This window comes from Apis mellifera, linkage group LG10 (genome assembly GCF_003254395.2).
Source record: "Apis mellifera strain DH4 linkage group LG10, Amel_HAv3.1, whole genome shotgun sequence".
NCBI lineage: Eukaryota > Metazoa > Arthropoda > Insecta > Hymenoptera > Apidae > Apis > Apis mellifera.
This window is the reverse complement of record NC_037647.1, coordinates 5,893,080-5,915,249: the sequence shown is the minus strand read 5'-3', so window position 1 is coordinate 5,915,249 and position 22,170 is coordinate 5,893,080. Positions and strand designations below refer to the sequence as shown.

Below are 22,170 nucleotides of genomic sequence, written 5' to 3'. Positions count from 1 at the left end.
ATAATTTGATGAGACAACATTATTAGTTTTAAAAATTATTTGTGCTTACAAAGTTCTCATCTCTCGAAAACAAGAGTCACAATATCATGAAATACGCAATTATTTTGCATTGTATACTTGTTAATACACATAGATATATATATATATATATATATATATATATATATATATATATATATATATATATATATATATATATAGTTTGTTCAATATTTTATACACTTTAATGTATTTTACACCATTGCTCCCTTTTCTATCTGTCCTTCATTATTTCACACATTATTTTATTATATATATATATATATATTGATCATTTTTCAAATGATTTGTATCAGTTTCCTATCATTTTGAAACCATAAATCCATAAAAATTATATCCCATTGTAAAATTCTTTTAAAAATAAGAATAAAAATTTGATTCCATGATTTTATAGATTAAAATTCAATTGTTAATTATATATTCTTAAGCTTTGATCCATTGTTCCACATATTCTAGCGCCCCCTGAAGAATTCTCTTCTCTGTTACTCTTAATTGAATGGCTAATTTCTTAATTTGTGGTAAAGTCGTTTCAAGTAATTGTAGATCTTCCTATAAAACGAAAAAGAGAAAGAAATATATTAAAACAAGAGAATTGTTATTTTTATGCAGATACGACGTTTTTCAAACTAATGTTTTATTTCACTTTCACCTTCAGAGTCGTCGGATAATTAGCAATTAACAACTGCAGCCTAGTGAGCAGAAATTTTCTGACATTCTCTTCAACGACAGTTTCTAATGCACAGTCCATGTGTTTTAAATCGTTAACACGATCCGATCGGATCCAATGAGCCAGTTCTGCTTTACGCATACTGAATACTCTAAGAAATGCCAATAGCAAATCAGAAATCGGTTCTGTTCCTAGTTTCAATAAAAATTCGCCAACTGTAGGCAAATCCAATTTATTTAATAATTCTATACGTTCTTTCTGAAGAGAATCGGCTTTGCTAATGCCCAGTCGTAATTTAAAACCATCCTATAAAAGGGAAAAAACTAAATGTTAGTTATTTGTTAATCAGCAAAAATAATGAAATAATTTGAAAAGAATAATTTTAAAAAATATATACTTGTTTATTTTCCATGTAAACAAATCCTGAATGCACAAAGAAATCGGAATTCGTCCTGGGCCCATAACTAATAAATATTTGCTCCCCTTTTTTGAAATCTCTTAAAGCGTAACATTCACAATAATTTGATGTCGCATTAAAATCTGTAGTGATCTGAAAAAAACATCCATAACGCATATTATAGTATTATATAATTTTCTTTCTACAAGAAATATTAATAATCTTTAAGATTTGTTTCATTTTACTATAAATGTTTCAATGTATGAACAAACTCACTCTCCCGTTCTCATGATTGCACATGTCCCACATCGGTATCAAAGCATGGATCATGCGTGAACCATCCTCGCTTGGAATTAGATTTTGTCTTGTCATTACCGTAGAAACTGCCCAGCTATAACATTAATATGATAATTGCAAAATTTACTATGCTTATTTTGAAACAAGGAAAAAAAAAAAATTTCCTGAAAAAACAACATTTTTATTGGAAAATTATCTTTGTAATTTGTTTTTTTATAAAACTGTATTTCTTTGAAATACATAAAAAAGTATTAATCATTTAAATAGCAATCATCATAACTTTTTTCTTATTTTTTTAATTAATGTAAAAATATATGTGCCAATAGTTGTTTATATTAAAGTTTAGAATTAATCATCCTAATCATTAGAATGATTTGAATTGTAAATATGATTGAATCTCGATAATTTGAAATTATAATTTCAAAATCGAAATGTATTTTTCATATTCTTCTAACAATAATTGGAATATTCATCATGCTTTCATATCGAGCTAATCATCTTTTATCAATCAATTGTCATTTGTCAGTCAAGTATCTGTCTAATTGTTATACATCTCATAACTCAACTTGATTTGTTTCACATTTCCTTTTTCATTTATGCATATCTTTAATTATCACTTTCACGTTTACATATTTTAACTGTAGATACGAATGATTATTATCTTTGAGCGTTCGAAAAAGATAAGACAAAATCTCTGCAAATTTTAATTCTCATATCTCAAGATTCGTGTTAAATCTTATATTTGTTTATTCGATATTCGATGAGATTAATATCAAAAGAAAATTGCATCCACAATTTTTTAATTATTTAATCAATTTAATCACGCGCAAATATTGTGAAACGAAATAAAAACAATTTCAGATGAAAAAGACTCTACAAAGAAGACTTTAATATCATATTATATCTGTAATTTGTCATTCGTCGGTTAATTAACTATTAGTTATCTAATTAGTTTATAATTAAACTTATCATGCAACAAAACTTTGAAACTAAATGACACCGGGAATGAGTAGAGTAAAATCATGTTCTATAGAAGATTTCGATGTCGCAATATCGAAAGTATATTCGGACATCGCGTTAACCACGGAAACAGTCGTCGAGAACGCGTGGAAGTAACTTTCGCCTTCGTGAGAGGCACGAAGCCTACAACACGCAGCAGCTGTATCTACTTTTCGGGCAAGAACTTGACCCACAATTCCGGAAATGGAAATAAAAGAAGATTCATTGCCATCGTCCTCGTGGTAGTCGTCGCAATGGCCGTGGTTCCCTCGACTTTCTCTCTCGCCGGGGAAAATATTTCGCCAGGAATCGAGCGAAATAAAAAAAAAAAAAGAGAAAAATCATTATTTACAAGGGAGAATACAACCATGTATGGTTGAATGGCGTCGAATTCGATACATGGAAGCGGCAACGAAAGCGATGGATGAAAAAGAAAAAGAAAAAAAGAGGGAAAAATTTTAGACGTACACTTTCTAAAAGTACGCGCTTACGCGAGACGTGTATATTCATGTAGAAAGGTTTTTATGAATTTTTCGAAGCAACAACCGGCCTCTAGATCAATTTCTAATGTTGAAGAATGAAGAAAAATAATAGAAGAAGAGTGAATTTTACTTTTATCGTTTTCTCTTTGCGCACGTTATGTCGAAATGTTGATCGTATCGATGATTTTTTTATCGTTTTGACCGTTGTTTGAATAAATATTTATTTCGAGAACTTTTTAATTATGCAACTTTATTCGTTGCATAATTAAAATTTTATATTTAATCAAGTTACGGTTCAAAAAAAAAGAATCTCGAGTGAGTTATATCTATTCTTAATTACTTTTCGAGCAATTCATTTGGAATAATAACGAAATAATTTTAATTTATGTTTGTGTGATACGTCCTATATATTTTATACTTTATTTCAAATTTATCTAAGAATAATTTCTTACAGAATGGAAGAGGACAAAAATGGAAGTTATAAATGAAAACTTTGATCGAGATCGTTCTGCTTCGCTATTAGATTACTTCCTCTTACGTAGAGGAAGGAAATCTGTCTTCAAAAGCGAATTTTATGATCGACAAATATGATATACGATGGCTGTTGGAAAATATCCGGTCAAAACGTAATCACATTATTGAAACTTAAACTTTTCCAACGTTTTTATATCAATTAAATTTACGTAAAAATTTACGTTACTTGTGTTATTTACTAGTAGATTAGTAGATTAATTATAATAAGAAATAACAAAATACATCGATTATATAATTTCGCTTAAGTATATATGCAAATCATCGTCTGACATTAACACCTTCGCACGGCAATATGTCAGTATATATATTTTGCATTTCACGACATATTTCTCAATCTTTCTTAACCTTCTATATTTATATATATTTTCTTTTTCTACAGTGATTAAAATTATTAATGATCTTGGAGATTTGAGAAAAAAATTGATAGAACTATAAAAGTACTTATTAGACAAGTCTTAAGTTCGACAAAACCCTCAACACTTTCAACTTAACGGTACCTTGGAAAAAACTTGATATTGTCATGATTGTTCTAACGAGTGTCTAATCTGTAAACTTTCACATATTACAGTTCTAAATACGAGAAATATGTGCAAAATGTCGAGGAAAGTTTGAAGAAAGTAAAAGAAGAAAAATAAAGAAAAAAAAAAACAATTTATAATAAGAGAGCAAACGAAGAAATATCGTTTTCGAAATAAATACCAAGTAATTTTTATCCTTATTAATTGTCATTGCCATCAATTGTGATATTAATTCACCACGTACAAATTGTGTACAAGGAAGCAGAAAAAAGTAAAAAGATGAAAGAAAAGAAGAAACGAGAAAAAAACAAGTCCGACTTATTCATTGTCAAATTAAGAATCAACGCGTAACAAGTTTTTCATCCAACAACGATCACGATAAATAATTCAACGTGTTTCAGGCCGCGAGTGAAAAGAAGGGTAATGCGATTCAGCAAATCAGCTGGGAAACTTGAAGCGAGTAGACGCGTTTATGTGATAATAGAAAATTATATCTCGTGGAAAAAGAACGGGAAAAGGGAATGTTAGCTTCTCGTGCGTGCCAGAAGAGCGAGAGAAGATAAAACCGTATGAAAGTTTCGGATTCGTGTGAAAGTGCGCGGAATCTTCTCTCGATTCTGCTACACTCTTGAGAACCACGAGCATCTCGTTGGATAACGAAGACAATCGAAAAGCAGAATTGAATGAATTTTTAGACGAATTAAAAAGGGAATACGATTTGATTCATTTGTTTTTTCGATTGTGAATTTTATTCATTTCTAATAATTTCCAAGTTGAATTTTAAGTAGACAATTTCTTTTTTTATAAAATATTATAAATTAGTAGTAGAGTCGAGAAATTGGAATAAGAAATTATTGTTAATTGGTTATGCAAGTAAAACTTTAATCTTATAATTCAAATTAATAACAATTTTATTAATATTTTTATGTTCTAGTAATTATCAGGTCGGTGTAAAAAAGATTTATTTCATGGCGATTAGCTTCCATATTTATCGATAATAAATTTACCGGTATCAACAGTTGGAATAGAGATTGCACAACTATTAATGTCATTACATGAATCCGCAAGGAATTGACACTCTCTTTGACGAGTCTATGATTGTATCATCGTGTTATTTTAAACTTTTCCAGGTACATAAATCTGTGTCATATAATATATCATATGAGAATCAATATACCATATGAATATTTGAATTCCTCTTTGAATAATGAAATAATGATCCTATAAAGAGGTAAAAAGTGAAATCTAATTTTTATAACTTTCCTTATTTTTTTGAAGATGAAATATCTTTATACAATTGATCAAACAGAGAAATTACACTTGTAAAACTGTATTGAATTTAATTTAGAAGAGGAAAAAAAAATACTCTAATCAAAACAAGATGTAGATGTAAATATATATCAAGAGATTCAACGAGACAATTTATTTTCATTAAACGATATTTGAAATAACTCATTTGCATTCAGCATGCAATAATACATGTTATTACATGACACATATTTAGCCTTATGTGTCAATCAACGGGAACACATAAGCATCATTATCTGAACTGCACATAAATGGAAACAATGCTTATATCATTTGCGACAGATGTATGATAAATTTATTCCATTTTGATCTTCGAAAGCTAACAGTGGGTCAAAATGATTTAAAAATACATGTATCGATGATCCAAAGTAATTGATCTAGAAACACTTATTAATATCTACATAAAATAATGATAAAATAAAAATTGATCAATTATAATAAAAGAAAAATACACATCATGCTGCAGATAATTATTAATTTAAAAAATCTAGAAACTAGTTGAAACGTATATATCGTGGAAAGGCAAACTAATTGTGCGTAAGAAATACATATCTGATTAATTTTTTATTTTAACATTAACATTTTTTTTTAAATAAACTTGTAATTACACTTAAATGAAACAAGCAATTCAATAATTAATAGTCTATTTACAAATATTCTTCTACAAAAAAACAGAATCAGAATTGGCATTCAACTAACATTACCAAGTTTCAATAGAACCTAGTGAAGAAAACTACTTTAACGTAACTATTTTGTATTAAACCACAAGTATATAGAATACCTATTATTTTCTGCATTTCCTTACATACCGCGTAATTTTGTCCTCTGGTCCAAAGCAAATTCGCGTGACAAAAAAATATATCAATTAAACCAATTACTATATTAAATAATTAAATAATTAAAGGCGATTTTATCATTATCTCAAATATAATTCTAAATAATTAGGAGCAATGATAATAATAATTTTTAAATATAAACTTCGTATTTAACCCGTTAACTAGACCATTTCTTTACAAGCATTTTCAAGTATAAAATTAGAAAATAATAACAATTTTAGCTCGCTATAATATAAATTGCAAATAATTCTTATGAATCTTTTTTCAAAAAAAAAGAAAAATCTTCATCTATAAAGAAAGAAAACAATTTGTCAAGCAATGCATAGTTCAAGAATTAACAAAAGCTCTCTAAAAAAAAAATATATATCGTAAGAAGACTCTGTTGATGTAAATAAAGTCTCAAATAAAGCAATAATTAGAATAATAAAAGATCGGATAAATAAACTCTTATTCCGTCTCTTATTTGTCAAAGTATAAAGTTTGCTCCCTCACAATTCTGGCTCTCACTTTAATTGAATAACTCGTGCAACGAGTAACAACGCATTCTTCGCGATCATTTATCCTGGTATAAGAGCATTCACTCCTTTTTCCATTTCATTTCACTCCGAGTATTCCATTCCATTGAAAGACGTTCAAACACACCTACACAAAACTTTGTCGAGTTTCACTCTTCTTCCTTTTATGCTATTCTTTTAATCATTGTATGAATTTGCACAAATCGATCATCCTGCTTTAAATTACGATGTAAGTAAGTACGTGCACACAATTTAATCTCGTTAATTAAATTGTCATCTCGACAGTTTATTTCTTTATTACAGCCTGCAATGTACGGTTTCATCGTATGAAATGTAATATACTCAGAAACTACTATTAAATGTAACATACTGTATCATTTTCTCATAGTCATTAGACATGATACCATCATATCAGATACAGAAGGAAAATAAATATATATCGTTCAGAATAAAAACATTTCATGAAATTGAGGTTCCATCGTATTATAATATCATATAATTTCAAACACGTCGAAAAATAAATTCCTCTTTATAAATTTCTGATTACAATTTTCTAAATAAATTACATTATACCATATACCATCGAAAGGAATAAAAATAAACTTTTAGATGATTCGTCCTAAGCGAGTTTAGAAGCGGCGCGTTCGTTTAATTAAGAGAGGAAAGTGCGGCAGAAGCGTGGCTAACGAGCGCGAATGGAAGAGAGTCGTCGACGACGACGACGACGACGACGACGACGACGAGAACAAAAGGAAACGAGAAATAAAAAACGAGTCGCGGTGCCAGTTTCGCAATATCGCGGCTCGACGGCAAGATAGATAAAGATCGAGAGACGAGCGCGGCTTCTTGCACACCGTGGGGATGGATGCACAGTCCACTGCACGTGGGAAGGTCGTGGCTATGAATCGAAGATCGTGAGATCACCGCAAAGAGCGCACTTTCTATTAGGATTCACTCCGTCGAGGTTCACCGAGTCGGAGAGCCGTGATACACCTCGAAATTGTCGCTGAAATTCATCTTGAGAAAATATAATCTGTATTTCTAGGCATAATGTGATTTATTCCGTTTCAGAAGCGGGAGAAAATTGATCTTCTTGAATACTTTAGATGTTACACTTTCGTGAAATTGATTGAGTAGAAATTTCGTCCATGGTTTATGAATAGAAACGTTGGTATAAGCTGGATAATATCTTTGGAATCGTGGTACAATCGAAAGATGATTCGTTCGACTCAAAGAAAAAAGATATTTTCCATTTTTTCGAGAAAGTTAGATTTGAAAATTCTTACTTCTACATCTTTCAAACTTGGAGGAGAAAAAAATTATCGACTCGTTTATTTTCTCTGGTTAACGGCCATCGATTTCTGCGAGATTTCACCGAGTAAGTGCCATCCGCGGAGAAATTTTAGAATAATAAAATGAAACTAGCCTACTATTTTGTATTTCACAAGTTTTAGCTCCTTTCTTCTTTTGCGCGATATTTGAATAACGCAAGATTTTGCGACGAAAGGAAATTTAATTATTTCTAAAACGTATATCTAAAAAAAAAAAAGTTGAAACATTGGATTAAATTAATACACGAGTGATTCGAAAATAAATTACGAAAATAAAAAAGTAATTTTCACATTCTTAAATATCAAAATTCTCCAAATAAACGAAGAAGATGTATTAAATTTATTCGAATCGAGAATAAATTTATTATTATTAAATTACATTATTTAAAATTATTAAGTAAATAAATTTAATTTATTTACTACTTCTAAAGTTTTTTCACAATTATCCAAGTAATTCTTCATCCGATCTAATGATCTAACAATATCGCGAAAATCATTCTTTTCACTAAAGAAATTTCAATCTCTACTCATCATCGCGGAAATTTTATGAAATACAGAGGTTGCACAACTGTCGCATAATTAATCAAAGTATCATCAATTGTATTTTTGTATTCCATAACAATAATGTGAGAAAAATTCTCCTTTGTATCTTCGTTGTTTTAATATATAGATGAATATATATAAAATATTTCTTTTTTTAATTGGAAACTTTTAAATAAAATATCTCACATTAATTTTTACATCAATGGCAGAAATTTTAGACGTTACTTAATTTCTGATTTTAATCTTTTAATAAAATTCTAAACTCGCAATATGTATCGCAAAATGTAAAATAATTGGATTGATTTGAAAAATTTCTTAAACAGAAAATAATAGATTTTTAATTTTACGATAAGTAAGTAATATTAACACAAGGATTAACTTTAATATCCGGATTATTTTTTTTATCTGGCATAAAATTAAAAATTGATTATCTTCTCTTTAAGAGATTTTCAAATATAAGTTTAAAATTATCAGAAATTAAAAAAGTATCGTAAACTTTAACTATTGACATTAACTATTAACATAATTTAGAATTAATTCTTAGAATTTTTTCATGTCAAAGAATTTCTACAAATCCTTTTACGTTTTTGAATTTAAACAAGATTTCTAAAATATTTTATCTGTAAAAAATTTTGTGTAAAAAGTTAAAGTAAATATACATGGTAAATATTTTTGTACTGTGTATAAATGAAGTTATTCCATATGCAAATCAAATCGAAAAAAATAAAAAAATAAACGTATTTAAAGATATTGAATATATCAATGATCGGACGAAATAGAAAACAATAGCTTAATTTTCAATAAAACATTAAGGTATTAAGCAAAAAGATATAAATATATGTATTGAACTTCTTATCGTTTAAAAATACAATAAAAATCAGAATCGAGGAAATGAAATAATGAATAAATCGAAAAAATCAATACAATTGGATAAAATATTCAATTTCTAAAAAAAATATAAAATTTTTCGAAAAATTAAGGTCGAATAAAAGTACGTTTTTAAAAGATAGATTTCTAGGAAAAACTCTTTCTTTTCTTTTTTTGTTCTTTCTTAATTTCTTAATAATTAACAAAATTATCAGATTCATAATGTAATCAATATTATAATTTCGCTGGTTCGTGAATTCATCAATCACATAATATTGGAAATCTGAACGATGAGTTCAAACATAATTAAGAATGCATATGTGTCAGACAAATATCTAATCGTTCGTATGTCTTGACAGTATTTTGCAATACCACTTGTATTAAAACATTGCCATGAACTAAATACTTAGAATATAGCTAAGATATAAAAATATCGCTTCTTTCACGTCTTCTGAAGTGCTATAAAATAAGCAAATTAATTATGCTTAGAATTTAATAATATTACTTCTTTAACTATGTAAAAGACATTACAACTTTACAAACTATCAAACTAAAATTTCAATTAATCATAAAACTAATCATAAAATCCATAAGAAAATATGAATTCAAAGTTAGAACAATCTCTATTTTTTTACTTATATACTAATTACATACTAATTTCTGACACATTTAACATTTAATAAATAAACGCGATAATAAACGCGATCCCCCACAATTATCCCAATCTATCCAAAATATTCGTCCTCGATCAAGCATAAATCTCAAAAAAAACATGCACAAAAGATCCATCTCCCATCTTCCATCGTTTCGCAATTTCTCCTCCGCTCATGAAATCAGAAGTAAAACAGAAAACATTCCTTATTCCTCGCGAGGCAACATCTTCCGGAATCCGCAATCGAATTTATCGAACCGTGTCGCGTGGTGGATCATCCATCCTCCCCTCGTCTTCCTTCCAACGACGGAGGAGCAAGGATCTTGGAGCAAGTTGGGGCCGATCACCGTGATGAAATTCATCATCCAACTGTGGCCCCGTGTGGAACAGGAGAGCGTACCCCGGCCAACCACGTTTTGCTAGAAGACTGCTCTCCGAGTTTCACCGACTTACTTAGCACCGTGTACGGAGAAAACCGGCGTCAGTACGCGGGAACGATTTGCCGAGCGTGGAGAGGAGCGTGCCGTTTCGAAAGTAACGATAGAGAGGCCGGCTCGCAAGGATTCGAGGCATCGTGATTCGAAAAAAAAAAAAAAAGAAGAAGAAGAGAAAGAAGATGATAGGACCGTTATCCGAGGTGATAATGAAGTGAAATCGGAGCTAAACGAATTGAACAATCAAAGAGGAATTTATCATTTAATGTGATCCACTTAAATATAAAAATTAAAAATAAGAGTATGCTCGATCGATATTGTGGGAGAAATATTTGCAAACGGAGAAAGAAAGTTAATATAAGTTCGTGATAAATTGTCGAGCTGTTTGATCAATCTTCTCGTTGATATTTACATATATATATATATATTTTATTTTTTAACTGGAATAGAAAGTTTTCGCGGTGAACTGAACTGTCTGGGCAATTTTGTGATCGAGGAGGGGAAAGAGGAAAATTGGAGGAGATAGGTGAGAAAATAATAAGGATAAGAATCTAGGATTAGAAGAAGAAAGGAGGGAGGGGAGGAACGAACGAACGAACAAAAGCGAATAAACCGGAAACCGTGTGAACCGGCAATTAAGAACTGCTAAGGGAGGACGAATAGAGCGGTTCTGCATGAACCCTGAGGATATATTCGGTCTGTGCAACAGGAAGAACGCGATTTTCGTTATCCTGTGCGCGGCTGCGATCTTTGTGCACTTGTACGCGAACGAGGTGGACGTGGACACGGAGGAGGCGAGGAGGGTCCACGGAAACGTGGACGAGTTGCCCAAGGAGAATTGGTGCTTCGACGACGAGGAATTGTCCGCGTTTCGATCACACTGCAACGATGTTGAGAACATTCTATCTGCTCTTGTTGATGCTTTTCACGTTCGATTTCCCTCGCGGTAGGACGGTAGACGCGGAGACAGGCGTTCGAGCGAGCACGGGGATCGTTAACAGAGACGACGATCAGAGCAATCGGGTAAGGAAATTTATTCGTCATCCAATTCGAGCGAATTCTTTGATTAACAGAGAGATTATTCGCGAAGTGTATAGGAGATGAAAATTAAAATTGAGGCAATATTTATATTAGGCAGTGAATAATAATAATAATAATAAGGAATTAATATTATAAAGATTGATAAATTAAGGATTAAATAATATTTACTAAATTGTTTTCGTCTTTTGATTGAAAGTAACTTCATTTTTTTAATTTAATTTTGTTATCATATATATAGATATTTCACGAATATTCCAAAAATCAATGCAAATATTACATCATAAGAAGTTCCATTAATATCAATGTGCATATATGCTTTAAATTATGTAAAGAAAATTCAAAAAAAAAATTGAATTTCTGAATAGAAAAAGAATCTATTATTATTTTCAAAATGATAAAAAATTATCTAAAAATCGTTGCAACCGCCTGTTTCTTTGATAAAGATCAAATTTTCTTTGGATATTTATTCATGATTAATGAATTCACTCAATTCCAAATTAATTTCATTACTTTCCTCACAATAAATCATTCATAATAGCTTGACGAATAAAAACATTATGTCAATATCCAATTATACAATTTAAAAATGCATAAAAAATTCTTCGATATTATAAAAACATCGGATAATTAAAATATTAATAAATTACTTAATAATTATTATATTATCTGTTCGAACAAAGCTGTCTTGCAACGTCTTTTGCAACGAGCTCGTGGATTTGCTCTTTTAACCGGTCGTTTAATTCCTCTTTCTTATTTTTTTTTTTTCCGGTGGAACAGGTATGTCGTGAAGTGCTCGAGACACTTCAATAGAGAATCCGCATGCAGAATCATTATTATCTTATAATCTTTTGCGAAAGATTGCATGTCTGTATCTCGTGTTAATTAATTTCCACCGTTCATTATGCAATTTCGAAAAAAAAACAAAATCTATTAATCATGTTCTTAATCTTATAAGTTAATTTTATATCTCTGAAAAAAATAAAAAGATCCAAGGTCACGGCTGTATTTAACTAAAATTAATTTCGAAACATTCTTTGGATTCTCGAAATTTTCTCAGGAATCCCGACATTCTCGAGTCTTCTCGTGAGATATTTTCGGAATCCTGTAATTTCGAGACGAGGTTTCGTCTCAAACCAAATCAACAAATTAAATTCAGTGCAGTAATCGTAAAGCATCATGTTTTAAAAATATCATTTCACAATAGCACATAACAAATATATAGAAGTCAGTCATTAGATCACTTTTGATGCTAAATTCATTACAAAATAAAGTGTAAAAAATTTTATTATTAAATAAATCATTTGAAAAATAGATTTACCAATTTCAAGCTGGCACAGTCAATGAACTGTTAATATCTCAAAAATAAGTGTGATTTAAAAAAATAAGTTAAATATTCCAGAGCAAATTAAATACACGAGATATGAAATAAATTTTTCTAAACTTGTCTATTAATCGATTATCGAAGAAATTATGAGACGAATAATCGATATAGATCAATCGGTAGGATTTACATCGTGTTTCTGATTATTTTTTAAATAGTTTTTTTTAGCGACCGATGGCAAATGTTAAAATTGTGCGTCAAGATTGAAAGAACGAAAAAACTAACTTGCACAGTAGCACATAAACAGCGAGAGAAAGAGAAAGCTGGCACCGAGCGCGGAAAGTTCGAGAGTTTACAAACACTTTGTCGCATATTTCGCGTGTTTAAACAAACTTTGTCCATTCTCCGAGTTTTATCGGTTACGTTTATTCGCGTAGAATAGGAAGAAAGGAGGAGAAACTTGGCGCGATTACGTTATTGCATACGAAATGTTATTATTTATCAGAAATGTATTATTCAGAATTTGAAATTGAAGGGAAAAGGTTTATAAGGAAACTGATTCTTCTTTTTCTTTCTTTCTTCTTACAGAAAAAAAATTTAATTTCTTTATAGATTTGAATTGTTTCTAATAAGATATTTATAAATTTTTTTCATTGTTATAAAATTTTTGGTATAAATATTATAATTGTATATTATAATATTATATATTTAATTGAAACAGGAAATTGTTTGAATTTTATAATGTAGTTTCTCTTGAAAATATAAATTTAAACAAGATCTTATAAGTGAATATTAATTACCATATTAAAATTTTAGCGATGGAACTTTATACAAACTTTACATTACGATAATAAATCGTTTTTAGTGGACATAGAAATATTTCGAAATTAATGAAAATTTGTTCTACATTTTCTCTTTTTATAACATTATTTAATAGGAAGGATAAAGTCACGTTTGAAAGTAACAAGATTCAATTCGGAGGAAATTCATTGCAAAAATTAAAATAGTGGAAGTAATTATGATTGCGAAAAATCTACGCGAAATAATACCATTCTTGTATTATTTCTCACGCGGGAGCATAGATTCTTTGGAAAAGTAAACAGGAAAAAAATGGAGCTGTTTCTACATCAAAAGACGATGCAATATTCTTACTATTTGCTATTCGAGTTGTCGAGTAATTCAATCCTCTTTCATTCTTTTATCCGTGCTATTTTTTAATCTAGGATTCATAATAATTCTTTTTAACAAGGGAAACAATTTTTTGATAAAAGAAAATAGAAATTAATAAAATTAAACTTCGTTTTGACGAGCACCAAATTATTTTTTAATAGAAAGTATTTTCTAAATTGGGAATCCAAGAATATTTTCCATTCCCATTTCTTTCTTTTTTCTTTTTTTGCGAAATATTTTCTAGGAAAAATGATTCTGCTATTTTAACCTTCCGCTTAAATAATCCAAGTTGGCGAGGATTTATCAACATTCAATTATTTTTAGAGGGAAACTCGAGGTCGACCGGAAATCAGAGATGAGAATTCGGGTGAGCTAGTCGGCAAATGGCGGAACAATGGCGAGGCCTTGGAGCCTAAATGGCGGGACGGCGACACAGTCCCTCTACTTCCGTTTTCTCAATTTTCCCGATTCTCCAGGGACAAAATCGACAACGAGGAGGAAGAGGATTACGATCACCGTGCAACGAAATATCGTCAAAACGGACGAGAAAACGTTGCTCGTGCGAGGAACAATCATCGACCACCTTACAACGATCATCAGAATTACGAATCTGTAGAGAACAGACACGGATATCGCGAACGGGACGAAATATTCCCACGAAAAAGAAATCGATCCTGGCCCATCGAGAATACTTTTAGAGAGACGAGTAATAGAAAGAAAGAATCTCAAAATAGAGATCCCAACGAGGACAAAGAAACGACGTCGATGAGATATCGAGAGATATTTCAAGTACGCCCGAATGATTACGAGCACGAGTTCAACGACGAGGAGTATTTGAAGCCTCGACCGAGGAAAAGAAGACCTCCGCAAAATTACGAATTTGCTTTGGTGGAAAACGAGACGTCGTTGAACGAGAAAAGAATAAGCAGTAATCCTGGGGTTTGGGCTCGAGGTCAAGGAAATCCGCCAGAAACTAAAAATGATCAATTTTTACAGAACGCCATGGAGTTGAAATCATTATTGAAGATGCAACAGGAAGAGGGTTTGAGCTTGTCAGAGATCCTACAGCGCAGAAATTTGACTCTAAACGATCTATTGAAAGGGAAGATTGATGTGATCAATGCTTTGAAGATGAGAGACGTCGAGGAATCCGAGGACGATTACGTTGAAGAGGCGGCGAAGATGATGACCAACTCGTTCGCGAAACTCTCCGCAACAACGAGGAAACCAGAATGGATTTCGCATAACGTGGAATCTATAAAAGAGAAGAATTCTCAGAATGGCGGGGAATTGGTGATTTCGATCGTTCCATCGAACAGTAGCTTGCGTAAGAACCAGGCGAAGGGATCCTCGTTGACTGGAATAAATAGCGGTGAAATGTATTCAGAAGTTGGGAACGCAACGAATGGAAAATTGATTCCCGTCAGTGTCGATCCTCCACGAGTCAAAGTTGCTGTTACGACACCGATGCCGTTACCGGTTGCAACGAACTCTATGGAGCTATTGCAAGCCGACGATGCCACTGTGAAATCACGCAACAATGATGAAATCGGAGCCGAGAGTTTAGACGAGGACGAAATCATGGAATTTTCCGATTTCACCGATTACAAGAAGGGAAGAAATGGTGTGTCTCCAGTTTGGTTGATGATGAAAGACGGAGATACAAACAAATCCTCCAAGATAGAAAGTAGGAAAAATCATTTCGAGGACAGAGGATCGACCTTGAGTATTGAAAAAATATTAAGTCCCACCGAACGTTCAAAATCCATCAGCAATTTATCGATTATTAATTCTGGGAACGAAGAACAATTTCTCGTTAATTCCACTGTTAATGTTAACAGAAGTGGGATAATTAGGAACGAAGATCATCGAGTTATCCTAGATCATTCTGAAGATGATTACGGTGTTTCTTCTGAAAAAGAATATCAGAGTGATATGCCGATGATGTATTATGATTTGGAACAAAGCACAGAGGTCAATAATTCCAACGATCCCCAGAGGGATATGAGTAAAATTATAATGCAAGAAATAGAATCTGCATTAGATGCAATGTCTCATAACGTTAATTCCACTATAGAAGATCATCAAAAACTTACAAAAAATCCATCTATAGATAAAAATGGTAATAATACACTGAGAAATCATCAAAATACGAATACAACTGAGAAAAAGAGTTATGATGATATTATATCAGAAGTGGAGCCTGAAGCTCGAGCAGAGATTTTTGAATTATTTGCTTCTGGATCAGCAGGTAAGAGATTGGAACGTCTTCTTAAGTCGAGGAACATGAGCTTAGAGGAATTAATCGCATTGAGACAAAGAGGTTCTAGTAAGGTTCACTTAGCTGAAGTATCGCGACTCAGAGCTTACAAATCAAATGATGAATACAGAATGAAAAATATAAATGTCTTCAAAGAAATCAAATCTTCGTCTAACGAGGATATTGACATAGAAAAAGTTATAAATCATAACAAGGGAATTGACAATATGTCACAATCGAGTGAAAATCTAAAAAGCGTTGACTCATTATTAAATTCAACGAATTCTATTCGTCCTCAAGAAAATACAACTGACCAATTGATGTCTGATTTAAAATCAAATAATCGCAATAAAGATACAGAATTTAACAATTCTTCAAAAACAAGAAATGAAGATAATAATAGCAAGGAAGACATCAAAGATAGACATACAGTACAAATTGTTGATCTATTGACAACTTTTGGTTCTCTTCCGTTCATTAAAGATATACAACGAGAATTTTCAGATCAATATGGTAATCGAGAAGATAAAAACAAATTGCTATTACAGAGTAACAATCTTGGCGTGATGTTCATAAACAATGAAAAAACAATACATATCAATGATACATCAAATATTGTAGAATCTGGTTTTGTTAAAGAAATTGTAAAACAAGAACCAAGTTCTATTAACATTCAAACTGTATATAGCGAAACTGACAATATTTTCGATGAAAATGAAAAAAGCGAGAAGACCCTTTCAAGAGTGAAACCAACTATAATAGCAAGTGGCGCTATTCTTGGTGTGACTCTTGTAGTTTTCTTAGCGATATTCATTATATGCAGAATTCGACAAAAACAAAAATATAGATATAAAAACACGTTTTCTAGAGCGGTATTTCAAGGTCCAGTAATGGCAGCTAGAAAACTATCAAATTCAAGTAGTCTAAGTACTGTAATGGTCAATGTAGTTGCCACATCAACAACAAAAAGGCCAGAAAAAACCGAAATCCAGGAACCTGCGAGAGAAATGGATTCCAAAAGTGACATTGATAATGATTCATTAGATGCTAATGATAGCTGGGAAACAATACCTGATTATATGAAATAAATCAATTTTGATATATTTGTAATTTATCTTCAAAAAAAAAGGAAAAACTAAAAAACAGTATTTTTACGCTTATATTAATTTAAAACATACACATATTAAAAATTTCAAACTTAGAAATCATATTAATTTAAGAAAATAAAATACTATTAGAGATTAATCAATTGTGGTTGTTAATTATAATTTTTTTGTTAAAATAACAAATTTGCATAGTTTGCAAATATGAACAATTGTACATATAATTGTATAGAACTTCTAATAGATTATTTCGCGACAACTAATAAAATTTAATATATTTTAAGTTTTATTGTAAGTTTATGTAACTTAATATCATATAAGAATATCAAGATTTATTTTAGCATTCTCTTAATATCACAGAACATAATAGATTTTTTTAGCATTACATATTTCTTAAATTTATGAATTAGAATAAGATATATTTATTTATATATAAATAATTCACAAGAAAAATAAATTACTTTTTATATAAAAAAATTAAAATTATTTTATTACTTACCAGTATCTTTCATAAGTAAAAACATCCCTGAGTATAGCAGATACAGCATTATTATTGTTTTGAAATACCTTATTAAAGTACGAATACTGTCTTGCAATATTTCGACATTGTTTTAGAGCAGCTTCTATAATAATAAAATTTACAAAAAAATTTATATTATTTAAGTAAAATTTTTATGAAAATTAAAATTAAATATTAAGATCACAAAATTACGAAAATTTAGAATAAAAAAATTTCAAATAAAAATATTTTTAAGATATTTTAGGATATTTTTATGTAAATATTTATTTAATAAATTGTATAAACATTTACCTAATGTAGGACTGCCTTTAAGTTCAATCATATCGGCAGCGGTCATGTATAACACAGTTGTATAAGTAGTGGGAAGGATATCCAAATAAGGCTTCCATTTCGAATTTTCTTTGTGTCTTTCGATAAGAAGTGCAATCGCGAGCGCCACTTGGGGCATATGCTGTATTAGAGGATCATTTTGAAGTGTAATTAATTCTGGAGCTGCATTGTGAATACTGAAAATAAGTCCCCTAGGTATCCTTAAAATTAATTCATTTTCGAGGAAATTACGTTCTGCTTTTAAACCCAAGTCGTATCCTGGAAATTCAGCAACACTCGCTCCGTCTACATTCGCGCCATTCTCTTTAAGCCAATTTATGAATTGTCCAATCCCCTGGGATCGTTTCGACGACTCCGTCTTCATTTCCTCCAACCTTTTAACCTTCTCCAAAATCGTTGATATCTCCACATAATTGTCCCATAGTTGCGTTACATACGCTGAATTAATACTCACTATTTCAAAAAATGAAAATTATTTTTTTAGCAGCATAAATAAATATTACTCATTATTTTATTAACATCGTTATATGAAAAACTTATAATTTGTAAAAACTAGCAAGGTTAAATAGAATAGCTTTTTATAAATTTAAAATGTTTAATGATACAAAGTTCATACAATAATTTTATCAGTTAATCAAATATTTTTATTTATCTTTCATTAATAATATAAAAATTTAATAGGATTGTTTAATATTTTGCAATCATGTTAGATTAACTTATTAAAAAATAGTAGAATTAAGAAAAATATATAATATTGAAAAATATTTTCATGAAAAATATACTCACGAACAAATAATTTTTCGCACAAGGCATTTATCTCGTTTCTTTTTGCTAACGATAATTGCCTTTGGTGTGGAACATGTTGTTTACTTTTAGATGATCCGTGAGATTTTCTCCTGCCCATGTTTGTACTATCTCACGGCACTTTCGTGACTTCTTCTCACATTTAGATGCATTATAATGTGTAACACGCGCCTACGACTGGCAAGAATAAACACTTTTCGCCGAAACGAAAATAGAACATCCGATGCTGTACCTTCTCAATCTCGGGCAACATAACCTCAAAAATGCAAAGCGGAGCTACCTTCGTTCTTTGTGTATCACGAACTCCACTGCACTTTATTGATTTTCAATTTCTGTCAGAGGTCACCTACTTTCGCAATTACGCCAAACGCCTTGTCAGAATCACATCTGATCATTCTTTTTTTTGTTCCTTCGAGACATATGCCCATGCCATTTTCCTGAACAAATTTAATACAATATATTCAACAGTAAAATCCTGTATTATTGCACTAATATAACAAATAGTGATTTTATTTAATTTAGCAAATATATTATTTACGTTGATATTTTTGCGTTATGATGCTACTTTTTTAAAAACGCATATATTTACATTCGAAGTATATATATATATATATACATATATATATATATGCGTATATTAAATATTAAATTTTTTTTTATATATTTACATAAAATTATTTACAAAATAAATGGAGTGAAGTAGTATACAAAACATAAATAACACAATTTTCTTTTATATAAGATTTGTATTGTACAAAGTATGCAAATAAACAGATGACTTATTAAATCTTTAAGAATAAATTTATATTGCCTTTATATTGTACTTATAAAATTGTCATTAAGGAGGATCTAAAAACATAGTTAAAATAATTATTTACAAACATAAAATAAAGATTTAGCTTCTACTTCACTCCTCTGTTTATATATTTATAGATTTAGACATATTACCTATAACAGAGAGCATGTACATATTATATGCATATGCATATTATAGGTATGTATGTATTTATAAAATAACAAAAATGTTAAATTTTATAAATTAAAGAAAAATTAAAAGAATAATAAAAAGAGAAGAATTAAATTTAAAAAATATAAAACTTAAAATAGTAAATGAAAAAATAATTTGGAAGATCATAATTTGGAAAGAGATAAATATCAATTGTTAATAGTTTAACATTTATTAATTTGATATAAAATTATTTGTAATACTCGTATCAGGCTAATAGCCATGTATTTATCCTTAAATTTAGTTTCATAATATTCACATTTTATATTTAACGTAAAAAATATTTTCTTTTATATATTTAAGTCGTTTACTAAGAGTACATTTTTAGAACCCCCTTAATGTTTATAAATTATTCAGTTTGTGTACAACTAAAAATAATATAATAAAACAATAAGATTTTTCCGCTGCAAAGTAAAATAACTAATTGTAACATTTTTTTTTACAAAAAGTAACCAAAACATAAATGAAAGGTACAACTTATTTCAAAAACAATAAATTGGTATAACAATTAATATCAATAAATTGAAATATTTTATCTACTAACCACTATTTGCAAACGAATTTTTATATTATTTTAAAATTACGTATGAAATTTTTTTATAATAAAAATTTTTCATACATGATTATTTTTATAACTTGAATGTAAAATTTAATTATGTTGTACCATTTGTGACAATATCAATCATCAAAGAAATAAAAAAAGAAAAAAAAAAGAGAAAAAATACATCGATAACAATTGATAGAAAATTCAAATATCTGATTAAAAAAGTTATCATAATTGTATAATTTGTACTAAGTACAGATAACACACTATATCTTTAATATTAGATTTGATTATGCATTATGCAGAATCATAGATATATTATACATTCTACAACATTAGCCATAAACTTCTTGATATTTCTTTGCAGCGGAAAATTCGTACCTTAAATATTAAAGATACACGTACAATTACAATAATATATACCATTATTTATACAGCCTAACCTCTAAATAGAGCCTTATAGACCACATGATTTCTTCTTAAACTACTACTTCAATAGAAAGTTATCGAAATCCATATATATCACGAAATTAAAACTATAATTTGTTTTGACTCGATGCATTGTATATGTCATAAATTCTACACTTTGTAAAAACCGAAAATTATATACTTCATCCCCTTAATAAATGTGTGCGATATTTTCATAAATCTTAATTTTATATTATTATTTTAAACAGTTATTCTCTTTCTATAATTCAGACAATTCTGTTTACATAGATACACATTACAGTATACCAAATAATTTACGGACCATACATTCAAAGTACTGGAGTAGTCTAAAAATGACTTTCATGATTTTTAAATAATCCGCATAAGGACACCAGCCGCTCATGAAATTTTGCTTTATGGTCCCCTGGTTTTATCACTAAAAGATTCAAGGAAAATAGCATTTATGGTTACTGTAGAGTGTATCAATACACTATTCAAGGGGAATTGTTAACATGTTAACTGCCATATAAGTATTTTATTTCACTTTAAAAACTATAATAAAAATTTCATTATTATACAAATATATATATATTAAATAAGACCAAATTCTTTTTAATAGTGCGTTTATTTTCTTACTGATCATTTGTGACTACCATATAAGTCCATATTTTTTACTATTTTCGATACATCATTATCGATGTATAAATAAATCAAATTAATTGAATTTATGAATGACATTTGTAATGTATCTAATACATGACAAATATATACGATTTATCTTCATTAAATATAATTATTCAACAAAAATAAGGCCATAAATTTAAAAAGAGAATCGGCGAATATATTTAATGTGAAAATTTTATTTATAATAAAGACTGCAATTATTCATTTCAATTATTCATTGCTCATTTTTGATTTAAATTTTTCAAATACACTGTATCATAACATAATAAAAATTATTAATTATTGAATAACACATTTTTTATATTGTAATGTTACTTAATTATTTACATTACCAAATATCTTTTTTAATCAATAACATTTATCTTATTTTAATTGTTTTAGAAAATATAATGCCAGTCATTGATGACCACCATGGTCTCATTGTGAGAACATGTGGTTACGGATGATTACCGTGGCAGTCAACATGTTAAAGACTACGAAACACATAGTACATAAATATTAAATTACTTTTCATCCAATTCGCAAATATTGGAGTAAAT

The 22,170-nt window shown here is 29.5% G+C and overlaps 2 protein-coding genes and 2 long non-coding RNA genes across 9 annotated transcripts; 3 read left to right on the top strand and 1 right to left on the bottom strand.

Annotated features, from left to right (window-relative positions):
- Nucleotides 1-272: 272 nt before the first annotated feature.
- On the bottom strand, nucleotides 273-19,452 carry LOC410155 (histone-lysine N-methyltransferase setd3). 2 transcript variants are annotated; one of them, XM_016914522.2, is made up of 7 exons: nucleotides 18,951-19,452; nucleotides 18,126-18,617; nucleotides 17,814-17,937; nucleotides 1,380-1,494; nucleotides 1,104-1,256; nucleotides 689-1,012; nucleotides 273-588 (listed from the first exon to the last, which is right to left on the bottom strand). In XM_016914522.2, the coding sequence occupies exons 1-7, from the start codon at nucleotides 19,066-19,068 to the stop codon at nucleotides 463-465; spliced, it is 1,452 nt and encodes a 483-aa protein (XP_016770011.2). In that variant the 5' UTR covers nucleotides 19,069-19,452; the 3' UTR covers nucleotides 273-462. The 2 variants fall into 2 exon arrangements, with proteins under 2 accessions (XP_016770011.2, XP_016770012.2); XM_016914523.2 differs by lacking the exon at nucleotides 18,951-19,452 and having other exon boundaries at nucleotides 18,126-18,285; nucleotides 18,396-18,527.
- LOC107965091 lies at nucleotides 1,680-6,028 on the top strand. Of its 5 annotated transcripts, none has more exons than XR_003305498.1 (4): nucleotides 1,680-3,000; nucleotides 3,336-3,908; nucleotides 3,984-5,063; nucleotides 5,212-6,028. It is a non-coding gene; the product is annotated as an uncharacterized LOC107965091 (long non-coding RNA). The 5 variants fall into 5 exon arrangements; XR_003305497.1 differs by having other exon boundaries at nucleotides 1,680-3,196; XR_003305499.1 differs by having other exon boundaries at nucleotides 1,683-3,507; nucleotides 3,795-3,908.
- LOC113219054 lies at nucleotides 9,555-17,678 on the top strand. Its single transcript, XM_026443415.1, has 2 exons — nucleotides 9,555-11,442; nucleotides 14,276-17,678. The coding sequence occupies exons 1-2, from the start codon at nucleotides 11,308-11,310 to the stop codon at nucleotides 17,297-17,299; spliced, it is 3,159 nt and encodes a 1,052-aa protein (XP_026299200.1). The 5' UTR covers nucleotides 9,555-11,307; the 3' UTR covers nucleotides 17,300-17,678.
- Nucleotides 19,453-19,648: 196 nt separating the features above from the next.
- On the top strand, nucleotides 19,649-22,118 carry LOC113219055. The gene is made up of 2 exons (XR_003305500.1): nucleotides 19,649-19,962; nucleotides 22,013-22,118. It is a non-coding gene; the product is annotated as an uncharacterized LOC113219055 (long non-coding RNA).
- Nucleotides 22,119-22,170: the final 52 nt, after the last annotated feature.